Consider the following 12919-nt stretch of genomic DNA (forward strand, 5'->3'; position numbering starts at 1 on the left):
AGCCTATCACTATAGGACCAAAGTCTATTTACAGGCTACCCCACACTTCTGATAGTACCAAAGCCTATATGTAGAGTACCAAATACTATCTATCGAGTACCAAAGGCTATCTATGGAGTACCAAAGCACATATGTAGAGTACCAAATCCGGTATATCGAGTACCAAAGCCTTTCTATGGAGTACCAACTCAGATCTGTAGAGTACCAAATCTGGTATATCGAGTACAAAATCCTAGCGATCGAGTGCCAAAGCCTATCCATAGAGTTTCAAACCCTCTCGACAGAGTACCAAAACCTATTTATCCAGTACCAATGCCTATGTATAGAGAATCAAAGTCTATTTACAGAGTACCAAAGTCATCGGATACCACCAAAGACTATCTGTAGAGTACCAAATCCTCTCTGAAGAGTACCAGATCCTATCTGTAGAGTACCAAAGCCTATCACTATAGGACCAAAGTCTATTTACAGGGTACCCCACACTTCTGATAGTACCAAAGCCTATATGTAGAGTACCAAACTCATCGGATACCACCAAAGACTATCTGTGGAGTACCAAATTCTCTCTGAAGAGTACTAGATCCTATCTGTAGAGTACCAAAACCTACCACTATAGGACCAAAGTCTATTTACAGGGTACCCCACACTTTTGATAGTACCAAAGCCTATATGTAGAGTACCAAATAATATCTATAGAGTACCAAAGCCTACCGACAGTACCAAATCTACGGTGCCATATTTGGAACTGTCTAAAGCCAGTTTTGGCACTACTACAGTAGTGGAATTTTACCAGTACCATGAAGTTGGTTTTTTTCTGAATCGTTTTGTTTTTTGTGCCATAGGTTGAGCTGTACCAAAGATTCAAGAAGGCTCACCCAACAGTGGTAGTGTCTCTTAGATGCTTTGAGACATTGAAGCCATACTTTGTACGGAAGTTGAAGGACAGAAATACTTGCTGCTGTGTGGTTCATGTGTAGATGCTCTATTTCAAAGAGGCCCTTAATCAAATGCGGCAGAACAAGTTTGGGCACCACGGGAAAGGTCACCTTTGCACTTGCTCCGTTTGTTGCAGAGGTGATGAGAGAGGAACGTGTTTTGCAAACCAAGCAGTGTGTCGGCACATCACCGGTATGTGGGAATCCATCATGTGCCCAAAGCCTCCAAATTGTGAATACCATGCAAAGAAATGCTTGATGGTGGATTGCTCACAATGTGGAGTACGGAGGTTGACATTTTGTCCCGATGAGATAGCAGAGGATAGGAAGGAGGTGTCTGTGAAGGTTTTCATGGAGGTTGGAACAGGAGAAGTTCACGAAGGTGGGAGTGAGAAGAAGAGAAAGGAGGACTTGATTGTGCAACGGATGAAAAGTGGGACTTTTCTTAGCCTATTTTCAGCCCATCTGACAGGCTTCATCAGGCACAACTTTGTCTTCCGTTGGCAAGCCCAACAATTCAAGGACTGTTTGCAAAATTTCCCTAGCAACGTTGTAGTATCTTTTATTGACTTTGCGGAGAATTATTCCTTTAAAGTTCAGAATGAAATTCAGTCAATGCATTGGTGGTCTACCCAAGTCACAATACTTGTGCACATCACTTATTTAAGAAATGCAGCAGGTGGTACATAGAAGACGCTACACTTCTACATATCGGATGATAAGTAGCATGACACATTGTTTGTACAACATTGTTTCTTGTTGCATGACAAGTGGTTGAAAGAACAAGGACATTCTCTGCGACAACATTGGGTTTGGTCAGATGGTGCTGCTTCACAATTCAAGGCACGTAGACCTTACTATTTTGTGGCCAGGTACTATCAAATGACAGGCTTGCACATGATGCATAACTTCTTTGCATCCGGCCATGGAAAAGGTAAGCATGATGGGGCAGGGGCAGTCATCAAGAGAACTTTGACGCATGAGGAATTGAAACCAGATGGCTGGCGTATGAAGTGTGTAGCCGATGTTGTCAACTTTTTGAAAGCAACTTTTCAGCCAAGAGAACAGTCTCAGAGGTGTAATACGTAAAGAGTCTTTTGGCTTATTGGCGCGGATGAAGTGCAGCGCAATCTGCAATGGGACTGTGAGCGCATCGTTGGCTCCCGCTCATTTCATTGTGCTGATGGCTATTCCTAGGACAACCGCACCGTTATACGCTTTCGATCACTTTCATGCTTTTGTGATCCGTGTATGCGTGGGTTGTGGAGAAGATGCAGGAATAGAATGCACATTAAAGAATGGAAATATGTTTGCATCAAACCATTGCCAGAGTCTGGGGACAATTAGGGATGACGAATTAGATGACGAGGAGGAGGGTGGAGATTCAACATCGATTCCGATGAGCCAAGTGTCCAACCTTCCACTATATGAAGGATGCCTTGAAATGTTAAGTGGCATGCTGTCCATAGGGAATAATTTTGCAGTGAAAGCAGCTGAGGCAAAGGAAGACTTCTACATTATCAAATGCACAGAAGTGTTGTACCAAACGGTGATAGCACAAAAGGATAAGTGGCATAACAAAATTGTTAGAGGAGGGAAGGTTGTTGAAGGCTTTTTTTATGGCCAAGTTGAAGGAAAAGCTGATACATACCGGCTATTGGATCACACATCTCCGGTAATGATCTACTCACATCTTGTTAGGGCCATACGTTTCCTGATGGAGCCTATTGCAAGATCCCTAGGTCAAATTTTACAATACAAGTTGTCTACTGAAGTATATGAGAGGATATACAATAGCATGCCATATCATGATGATGAGAGCGACGAAGGTGCGTCCATGTTACTTGAGGGCAATGAGAAGCCCTGATTGAACAGCTGAATCCGGTAGTCAATAGTACCAAATCCGATAGTCAATAGAACCAAATCTGGTAGTCAACAGTACCAAGTGTATTCCGCAGTATGTGCTTTTTAGTGACTGAGTCAACTTGATTTTTTGGCCTTGAGATTTATCTGTTCTCTCTATCTTGTTCTTTGTTGGTATGTTACCTTTCATTACATTACTGTTTCAATTGTCCTCACTATATGTGCATTAAAGTACCAAATTTGGTACTTTTTGGTACTGTTGAACTTGGGTGCACGTCTGTCCACTATTACAGTACCAAATTTGGTACTTTTTGGTACTGTTGAACTTGGGTGCACGTCTGTCCACTATTACAGTACCAAATTTGGTACTGTTGAACTTGGGTGCACGTTTGTCCACTATTACAGTTTCAATTTGGTACTCCTTGAACTTCCTGTATCACTTATGGTTTACTTTATTGCTCTATCTGGTTCTGTGTTGGTATGTTACCTTTCATTACATTACTATTTGAGTTGTCCTCACTATATCTCTACTTTTTGGTACTGTTGAACTTGGGTGCACGTCTGTCCACTATTACAGTACCAAATTTGGTACTGTTGAACTTGGGTGCATGTCTGTCCACTATTACAGTACCAATTTGGTACTTCTTGAACTTGTTGTATCACTTATGGTTTACTTTATTTCCGGGTGCACGTCTGTCCACTATTACAGTACCAATTTGGTACTTCTTGAACTTGCTGTATCACTTATGGTTTACTTTATTTCTTGGTATTTTTCAGTTTGTCTATTCATATTTGATACGACCACCTTGAGCAATGTCTAGAACTACGTTGATAACATGAAAGGTATGCCAAACATAGATGCTATCTGTCTCAAAAATTAAAATGTTGGGCAACCTGGTTAGCTCCAAGAGGTTTCAACAGAACTAGTCAGAGGTTTCAACAGTAGAGATCAAGATACCAAGACAGTCTGAACAAGAAAAGTGGTTTTCCATTATGTATAGTATCGGGTTACAAAATTCCACTATTTACATGATTATGGCAATTTGCTACCTCAGGGGATCAAATTTATAGGAGTACCCCTCCATCTGTATGAAGTAATTAGTAATGTACTCAGAAATATCGTCTTCAGTGTCAAAGACTGGGTTTTTGCGAGTGTACGCTGTTGGGTACCGATTCCTTATCCACCTGAGCAACCAAGGCAAAACAAAATCCAGCAAGTAAAACGGGTAATCGGTTCCTACTACCATGGGATCGTATGATCGGATTGCCATACAGTTTTCATAGTCATTTTTAAGAGACTTGTATCTACAATCGTCTACAAGAATAGTGTTGCGGCATCGTACTTCGGGTGCCTTGCCCATAGCGTCCGTAGCTTCTTCAGGAAAACGAGCTTATCGCCCATGTTTTTGGGCACAACCGGCACCTCCGACAGATGGGGCCGCTATATTTCACAGTCCTCTTGGGAGAGAATATCTGCTAATGCCAAAAAACGAGGTTAGAGGTATGCGTAACTTATGTCCTTCAACATTCAAAGCGGGCATGCTTTACCTGCAAAATATTTTTGCCTTCTATGGTTGGGGAAGCACGCGTTCACCATGTGTAATAGTTTTTCCCTTTTACATCAGGACCACAACACTAGGTTGGCTTTCTGTTTAAGCCGTAGGATGAACTGCTCCGCATCTGGCCTTACAAGACAGACTACCCGCTCCGCATCCGCATCCTTTTGGAGATAGACTACCCTTGGCATGTGCTTCTCTTCCAGGCACTGAAGGGCTTCAGGGATTTCGCTGTAGCTGGTTATTAGCACGCCATTAAGATCAAGCACAATCATCCGCCCGGGTCTAGCAGCCACATCAGGCTGCAGCAATGTGCTTGCCGGTGTCTCGTCTAGCCACCAACTTACTATAGCACCAACAGACATAATGAGTGGGGACAAATACACAGTGCAAACATCATATCTAAAACAGAAAACTGAACCAAAAACTACCAAATTTGGTACTGTATTGCACAAGTGATAAGGATCATCCGAAACAGCAAGTTCAAGAAGTACCAAATTGGTACTGTAATAGTGGACAGACGTGCACCCAAGTTCAACAGTACCAAAAAGTACCAAATTTGGTACTTTAATTCACATATAGTGAGGACAACCGAAACAGTAATGTAACGAAAGGTAACATACCAACACAGAACTAGATAGAGAGAACAGATAAAGCTCAGGGCAAAAAATTCAAGTTGACTCAGTCACTAAAAAGCACATAGTGCGGAATACAATAGATTCTCACTGGCTACAGTTTGCATGCACGGGATAATTGATCACGGGCGCGATTGCGCTTCTTTCTCTGCAAACCGAAAAGTTCCTGCAGGGTCGCGGAATTAGGGGAATCACCTCTCGGCTTCGAAACAGCATTGACAGCAGTAGAGTCAACGCCCCCGTCGGTGCTGTCCACAACATTATCGTTCGCAAGTACTTCTTCTTGCTCATCCTCGGCCTCCCTCCGATCTTTGTTGCCTTCCGACCCCTCTTTGGCCTCTCCTTCACTCCCCTTTGTGGTTTCCACCCCCTCCCCAACACCCCCCTTCGTGGCTTCTTCCTCCGTCCCTTTGGATTCTTCCTCTCCCTTCTTGGCCGTTGCATCATCGAGCTTTGTGTTGGCAGCATCTTGGCTTTCCTCCGCATCCAGCTCCACAACAACAGGGATTTACCTTCCTCCTTGTCCTTAGTCTTTTTACCATCTCTGGCCTCCTCCTCATTTTTACTTTCGCTGTCACCTGTCTTTTTATCATCTCTGGTCTCCTCCACACTTTTCCTTTCGCTGTCACCTGTTGCCTCACATCTTTGCCCCGTCACATTGTCGTTCCCTACAGAATTACCTTGCTTCAGATCATGGAGAATATCTGATATCTCCCTTGTCACCTCATCCACGTCCCATATTCGACTTGCAGCCGACTTTGTGGCGTGTTGGTCAGTAACTGCAACATCTTGCTCCTCTGCAAACACAAAGAAAGACAGCACATACTAACTTGTATGAAAACCTCACTGGGTTGCAAGTGCGCATATGTATTAAAAAATGCACACATACTTACTGTTGACAACTTAAAGCCCACTGGCCCAGGACTTTGCCAAATCAGAGATTACCATATTACAACTCGGCTTGACACACTGATCCCTGCTTTGTAACAGAGCACTGAAGCACAAGGGATGATACTGGTGTCGGCACTCTAGTATGAAGGTTCCGACTACATGTGTGCACTCCAAGGGCTCACCGCATGCAACACACATACCAAACACCGGAATCACATTTACCGAATCATTAACCTGGGGCCTAGGATATAGCAGGAACCTCTTCCCAAGCGTGATATCAGACAACATCTCCTTCACAAATAGGGTATGCTCTTGACCTTCCTTCCATTTTTTCTCCAGAGTGTCATACTCAGCCTGTTGACAACCAGCGGTCCCAATTAGTTTCAAAAACTACCAAGAAGTCATATCGAGACTGTTACTTCTAAGTACTGTACTACCAAACAGAACCCAAACTACCAAAACCACCAAAACTACCAAAAACTACCAAACTCGGGAATCATATAGTACCAAAAACATATAAATACCCTCAATGCAGAACTAAACTACCCAAACCTTATTAAAACTACCAAAAGCCACTTTTTGCAGCACTTTCAAATAGTACCTAAAAGTACCAAAAGTACCAAAACTACCAAAACTACCAAAATCAAACTACCAAACAATCTTTTTGCAGCACTTCGAAATAGTACCTAAAAGTACCAAAACTACCAAAATCAAACTACCAAAGCCACTTTTTGCAGCACTTTCAAATAGTACTTAAAAGTATTAAAAGTACCAAAACCACCAAATCAAACTACCAAAGCCACTTTTTGCAACACTTTCAAATAGTACCTAAAAGTACCAAAACTATCAAAATCAAACTACCAAAACCACTTTTTGCAACACTTTCAAATAGTACCTAAAAGTACCAAAAGTACCAAAACTCTCAAAACGACCAAAATCAAACTTTCAAATAGTACCAAAACAACCAAAACTACCAAGACTACCAAAGAAACACTTTTTGCAGCACTTTCAAAAACTACCTTCCAAGTATCAAAACTACCAAAATTACCAAAATCAAACTACCAATTACACTTTTGCAGCACTTTCAAATAGTACCTAAAAGTACCAAAACTAGCAAAACTACCAAAGCTATCAGAATAAAACTACCATAACACCTTTTGCAGCACTTTCGAAAAGTACCAAAACTACCAGAAATACCAAACCATAAGACAAAAGGAAACCATAAACTACCTAGAATAAAAACAGTTCTACCATAAGTACGTAACACTACCAATCCCACCAAACCAAGCATAAACAGTTCTATCAAAGGTACCTAACACTACCAATCCCACCAAACCAAGCATAAACAATTCTACCAAAGGTACCTAACACTACCAATCCCACCAAACCAAGCATAAACAGTTCTACCAAAAACTCCCAAAACTACCACAACACCTGTTGCTCTAGAATCTCCTTGTTAAGCAATGGCGTATCTTCACTGATTCCGTATCGGCGTAGCATCCTTCGACTGGTAGCCAAATCAGCTTCTATCACATTGATTTCTGCATCATCGCCAGTGTTGGCCTCTCTCAGTGTTTCCAGTTGGGTCTCATATTCCTTGATATTGTCCATAATCTGCTTGACAAGTTTATTGGAACCCTCCACCCTCAAGAGTGTTTCCTTCTTCTGCTTCAGAGACATTCTCAGCTCTTTCAGTCTATCGGCTACTTCCACAAATGTCCGAGGGACTCTCCCAACCATAGCTTCAAGGTCCGCAATATAATCAGGTGTCTTCTCCTCATGACGCTGTGGGGGGACTTTCTTTTTAGGGGGCATACTGTTGGGTTAAAGGCTCAAATGGCCCCCTTTTAATGTATATTTTAAAGGTACTAACCTTGGCCAAGTTCACATTGAACTTGGCTACTAACCATAAATTGGTCCTCTACAAAATAATAAAGGGAATGTGAGTTTTTAACTCACTAACTCATTCCCCTACTCATCGTGTAGCGTGCCCTCTCTCTCTCTCTCTCTCTCTCTCTCTCTCTCTCTCTCTCACACGATCTGCTAGCGCCCTCCTTGCCTTTTGCACTCGCCCCTCTCCAAGGTGCACTCCCTGCACATTCTCACGTGCTCTCACTTGCACACATCGCCGCGCGCTCATCAACTGGTATTAGAGCCTGATTAGGGTTTGCCCCCAAACTTGCAAATGTTGAATTTCAGCAAAGAAGGTCAACTTTCTCGCGAGATTTTGCAATTTCGTCGCCAAAGGCCTGTTCTCCGGACACTAGAGAACTCTCGGCAACCAAAATTGACCTAAAACAGACTGAAAGTATGTCAAAAACAGGAAATTACAAGTTATGACATCAAAATACAGGTATTGCAAATGATGTATTAAGGTGTGGGAATACTTTTGCTAAGTCTCCGCTACCCGAAAACCCTGAAATTGCCGAAAAACAAGCCCTAAAACAGGTGTTTTAAGCAAAATTCAGCGTATTATCTCTCTTATTTCGTGCAACTATGGCCTCATCTTCTTCGGATGTGAAGAACCTCTTCGAGATTAGGAGTTCGATGGAACAGATTTTGATCTTTGGAAAGACAGGATTGAGGGAATCCTATTTCTTAAGGATTGCGAAGGGGCACTTGAACATGTGAAGCCACAGAATATGATAGATGAAGCATGGGTTAGCATGAACAGGAAAGCCGTTACATACATTAAAATGGCCATGACCTATGAGAAAGGTCTCACAATTGCTTTTGATGCGTGGGAGAAGTTAAAGGGAATGTATGAAAATACAACGCCTGTCAACCAGGTGCACTTGATGCGAAGACTTGTTGGCATGCAACTAGACGAGTCCAAGAGCGCGGCAGAGCACTTGTCATTGTTCGTAGGTACTTTGTCGCAGTTATAGGATTCTGGCTTGCCCCCTTCTGATGATAAGCTGAAAGCTATCTTCTTGCTTATGACCTTACCTAAGTCATGGGAAACTTTGGTGGTTTCGTTGTCCAATAACCCCAATTTGACCTTTGATGGTGTTAGGGGTTCTATTTTGAATGAAGAAATCGGGAGGAAAGCAAGTGGAGAGGGCGGTAGCTCTGCTAACATGGTTAGAGGCATGACAGAAAAGAAGAATGCTTATGCACAAAGGAGTAAGAGTAAGAGTAAAGAAAGGGGAAATGCAAGCAAAGGCAAGGGTGAAGTGACTTGCTATCGATGTGGCAGGAAAGGTCACAAGAAACCTGATTGCAGGTACTATAAAGTTGAGTTAGAAAGGAAAAAGAATGGTGGAGACAAAAAGAAAGAGAAGAAGGAAGTCAAGGCAGATGCACAGAATAGCTCAAAGGACAAAGAGAAGGCCAATGTGGCTTCTAGTGTTGTGATTAAGGAGCTGTCAGATGTAGAGGACATCTTGTGCGCCACTTGTCAGATGATGATGCTTATGACTTTGATGCCTCTCTAAATGTTCATTCACAGGACATGCAGATCACCAAGGGTGATCTTATTGATGCTTTGTTGACTGTCAATGATGCATTGTTCCAGACTTGGATTGTTGATTCCGGTGCTTCATTTCATGTGACTCCTATCAAGGAGTGTTTCTCTACTTTTGACGCAGGCAAGCGTGGCCATGTATACCTTGGAAACAATCATGCATGTTCCATTGAGGGTATTGGTACTGTGCATCTCTCCATAGATGGCACAAATGAGCTTGTCTTGCATGATGTTAGATATGTGCTGGGAATCAAGAAGAGTCTGCTTTCTGTTGGTCAGATGGATATGCATGGTTACAGCATCTTGTTTGAGAGAGGGTCATGGAAAATGACCAAAGGCTCAAGGCTGATTGTAAAAGGCACAAAGAAAGGGACACTTTACTGCATGCATGGAAAGGCCGTGTTGGGCAAGTTTATTGCATTGGCTGAAATTAACTCTCACATGGAGTTGTGGCACAAGAGGCTTCGCCATATGAGCCAAAAGGGCCTTTCTAAGCTTTGTACTTTGAACAAGCTTGACGCTAAAGGCACAAAGCTTGACTTTTGTAATGAATGTCAATATGAAAAGCAAGTAAAGCATTCTTATTACTCTGGTGTCTCTCGTAAATCTTGTGTGCTTGATATTGTACATTTTGATGTATGTAGCATGCCTACTAAGTCTATGGGTGGTGCATGTTATTTTGTCTCCTTTGTTGATGATCATTCTAGGAAAATTTGGGTTTATATGCTTAAGTCTAAGGAGGAAGCCTTTGCTGCGTTTAAGAGATTTCATGCATTTGTGACCACCCAAATTGGTAGAAAGCTAAAATGCTTGCGTACAGACAATGGGGGGGAGTACACAAGCGCTGAATTTCACAAGTTTTGTGAAAATTTGGGCATTAAGAGGGAGCTTACTGTGCCATACAGCCCCTCTTCTAATGGTGTGGCTGAAAGATTCAATAGGACACTTTGTGAGAGGGTGAGATGCATGCTGTCCACAGCTAATCTCTCTCATGGATTTTAGGGAGAAGCTTTGAAATGCAATCGATCCCCTCACATGTCTTTGAAAGGTGACATCCCTGAAGAGGTTTGGTCTGGCAAGCCTGCTTCATATGATCACTTACGCATTTTTGGTTGCGAAGCTTTTGTGCATGTTAGACCTGAGTTGAGGAGTAAACTAGATGCGAAGTCCATTAAAGGCCTCTTCATGGGATATGGTGAAGAAGGCGAAATGGGTTACAGGATTTGGTTACCTCAGCTCAAAAGGGTTGTACGCAGCCGGGATGTTGTTTTTAATGAGGCAAGGCTGCTTCAAAACAATTGTGTCGCAAAGCATGACCATAAAAGGGTGAAATTTCAGCATGACCAGCCACCTGTTAGGCCTATTTTCGACCCTCATGATGCACCACAAATGGCTGAAAATGTAGATGATCCAGTGGTGTTTGAGCCAGATGATATTGGACAGCAAATTGAGGCTCCCGAAGGGCATTTGCAGCGAAGAAACAATGCTGAAATGGTGCTGAAAACGATGTACAGCAGCCCATTGTTGATGATTTTGTCGTGCCACCTGATGTAAACCTTTTGCCGGATAATGTGGATCATTGGGTGAGGCGGTCTTCTCGTCAAAGACGGCCTGTGAGTCGATATGACCCCTCTTTGCATTACATTATGTTGACAGATGCGGGAGAGCCTCTTACGTATAAAGAGGCAAAAGACATGTGAGCATAGCGACAAGTGGGAGATTGCTATGCAGGAAGAGATTAAAGCTTTGCATGCTAATCATACTTGGGATTTGGTTGAATTGCCCAAAGGAAGGAAGGCTTTTCCTAACAAACGGGTGTATAAAATCAAAACTGTTGATGCAAAACCCAAGTATAAGGCAAGGCTTGTTGCAAAGGGATATGTTCAAGTCAAGGGCATAGACTTTCAGGAAGTGTTCTCTCGTGTTGTGAAGATGACCACTTTGCGTGTATTGTTTGCCATTGTGGCTGCTCTTGATTTGGAAATGGACCAAATGGATGTACATACCGCTTTCTTGCATGGTGATGTGAAAGAAGAGCTTTACATGAAACAACCCGAGGGTTTTGTTATCCCTGGCAAGGAACATTTGGTATGTATGCTCAATAGAAGCTTGTATGGGCTGAAACAATCATGTAGACAGTGGTACAAGAAGTTTGATTGCTTCATGCTTAAACATGGTTACAAAAGAAGCCATGCAGACCATTGCTTGTATACCAAATGTGATGAGGATGGCAACCCTATCATTCTTGTGCTCTATGTAGACGATATGTTGATAGCTGCAAAGAAGAGAAGCACTGTTGATGCTCTTAAAGGGCAGTTGAAATCTGCGTTTTCAATGAAAGACCTTGGGGGAACTGAACATATACTTGGAGTGCGTGTTACACGGCAAAGAGACAAGCGCCTATTGTATTTGTCGCAAGAAAAGTACATTGAAAAGGTGCTGGACAGATTTAACATGGCTGAAGCGAAGCCTCTTGGTGTGCCATTGCAGCCATATGTCAAAATCTCCAAGGATGATTGTCCCAAGTCAGAGGAAGAAGCCAATGACATGCAAGGTGTGCCTTATGCTTCAGCTTGTGGTTCACTTATGTATGCTATGGTTGCTACTAGGCCTGACATAGCCCATGCAGTGGGAGTTGTTAGCCGATTTATGGCTAATCCAGGCAGGTTGCATTGGGATACAGTGAAGTCCATTATGAGGTACTTGAAAGGGACTAAAAATAAATGCCTCTGCTATGGTAAAGGACCAATGGAATTGAAGGGATTTTGTGACTTTGACATGGCTGGTGATGTGGATACACGGAAATCCAAAAGTGGCTATGTATTTACTCTTGCGGGAGGTGCTGTTTCATGGTGTTCTAGATTGCAAAAGATTGTTGCATTGTCTACGACAGAAGATGAATATATTTCAGCCACTGAGGCTTCCAAAGAAGCTATATGGTTAGCACGCCTATGCAGTGAGTTTGGTTTGCCTGCCAAGGCACCTATGCTTGGTTGTGATAGCTAGAGTGCCATATGTCTGGCAAAGAACGCCATGTTTCATGCACGCACAAAGCATATTGATGTGCGGTATCACTTCATACGAGAAGTGCTTGAGGATGGCCTTATTACATTGGTTAAGGTCCATACATCACAAAATCCAGCGATGCTCTCACTAAGTGCTTACCCAAAGTACAACATCATCTATGCATAGAGATGGTGGGGGTTACGTAGCTTAAAGGCGCCAATTATGCCTTTAAGTGGGAGGTTGTTGGGTTAAAGGCCCAATGGCCCCCTTTTAATGTATATTTTAAAGGTACTAACCTTTGGCCCAGTTCACATTGAACTTGGCCACTAACCATAAATTGGTCCTATACAAAATAATAAAGGGAATGTGAGTTTTTAACTCACTAACTTACTCATCGTGTAGCGTGCCCTCTCTCTCTCTCTCTCTCTCTCTCTCTCTCTCTCTCCAACGATCCGCTAGCGCTCTCCTTGCCTTCTGCACTCGCCTCTCTCCAAGGTGCACTCCCTGCACATTCTCGTGTGCTCTTTCACTTGCACACACCGCCGCGCGCTCATCACATACTACCTA

The 12919-nt window shown here is 42.8% G+C and overlaps 2 protein-coding genes across 4 annotated transcripts in view; one reads left to right on the top strand and one right to left on the bottom strand.

Annotated features, from left to right (window-relative positions):
* LOC147451044 (beta-carotene isomerase D27, chloroplastic-like) overlaps positions 1-12919 on the top strand; it is a 52946-nt gene that overhangs the window by 10579 nt on the left and 29448 nt on the right. The window lies entirely within an intron of this gene.
* On the bottom strand, positions 4932-7695 carry LOC147451045 (uncharacterized). Its single transcript, XM_086520966.1, has 2 exons — positions 7618-7695; positions 4932-5814 (listed from the first exon to the last, which is right to left on the bottom strand). The coding sequence occupies exons 1-2, from the start codon at positions 7693-7695 to the stop codon at positions 5077-5079; spliced, it is 816 nt and encodes a 271-aa protein (XP_086377092.1). The 3' UTR covers positions 4932-5076.

This window comes from Adiantum capillus-veneris, chromosome 9, assembly GCF_014529385.1.
Source record: "Adiantum capillus-veneris isolate H3 chromosome 9, ASM1452938v2, whole genome shotgun sequence".
Taxonomy (NCBI): Eukaryota; Viridiplantae; Streptophyta; class Polypodiopsida; order Polypodiales; family Pteridaceae; genus Adiantum; species Adiantum capillus-veneris.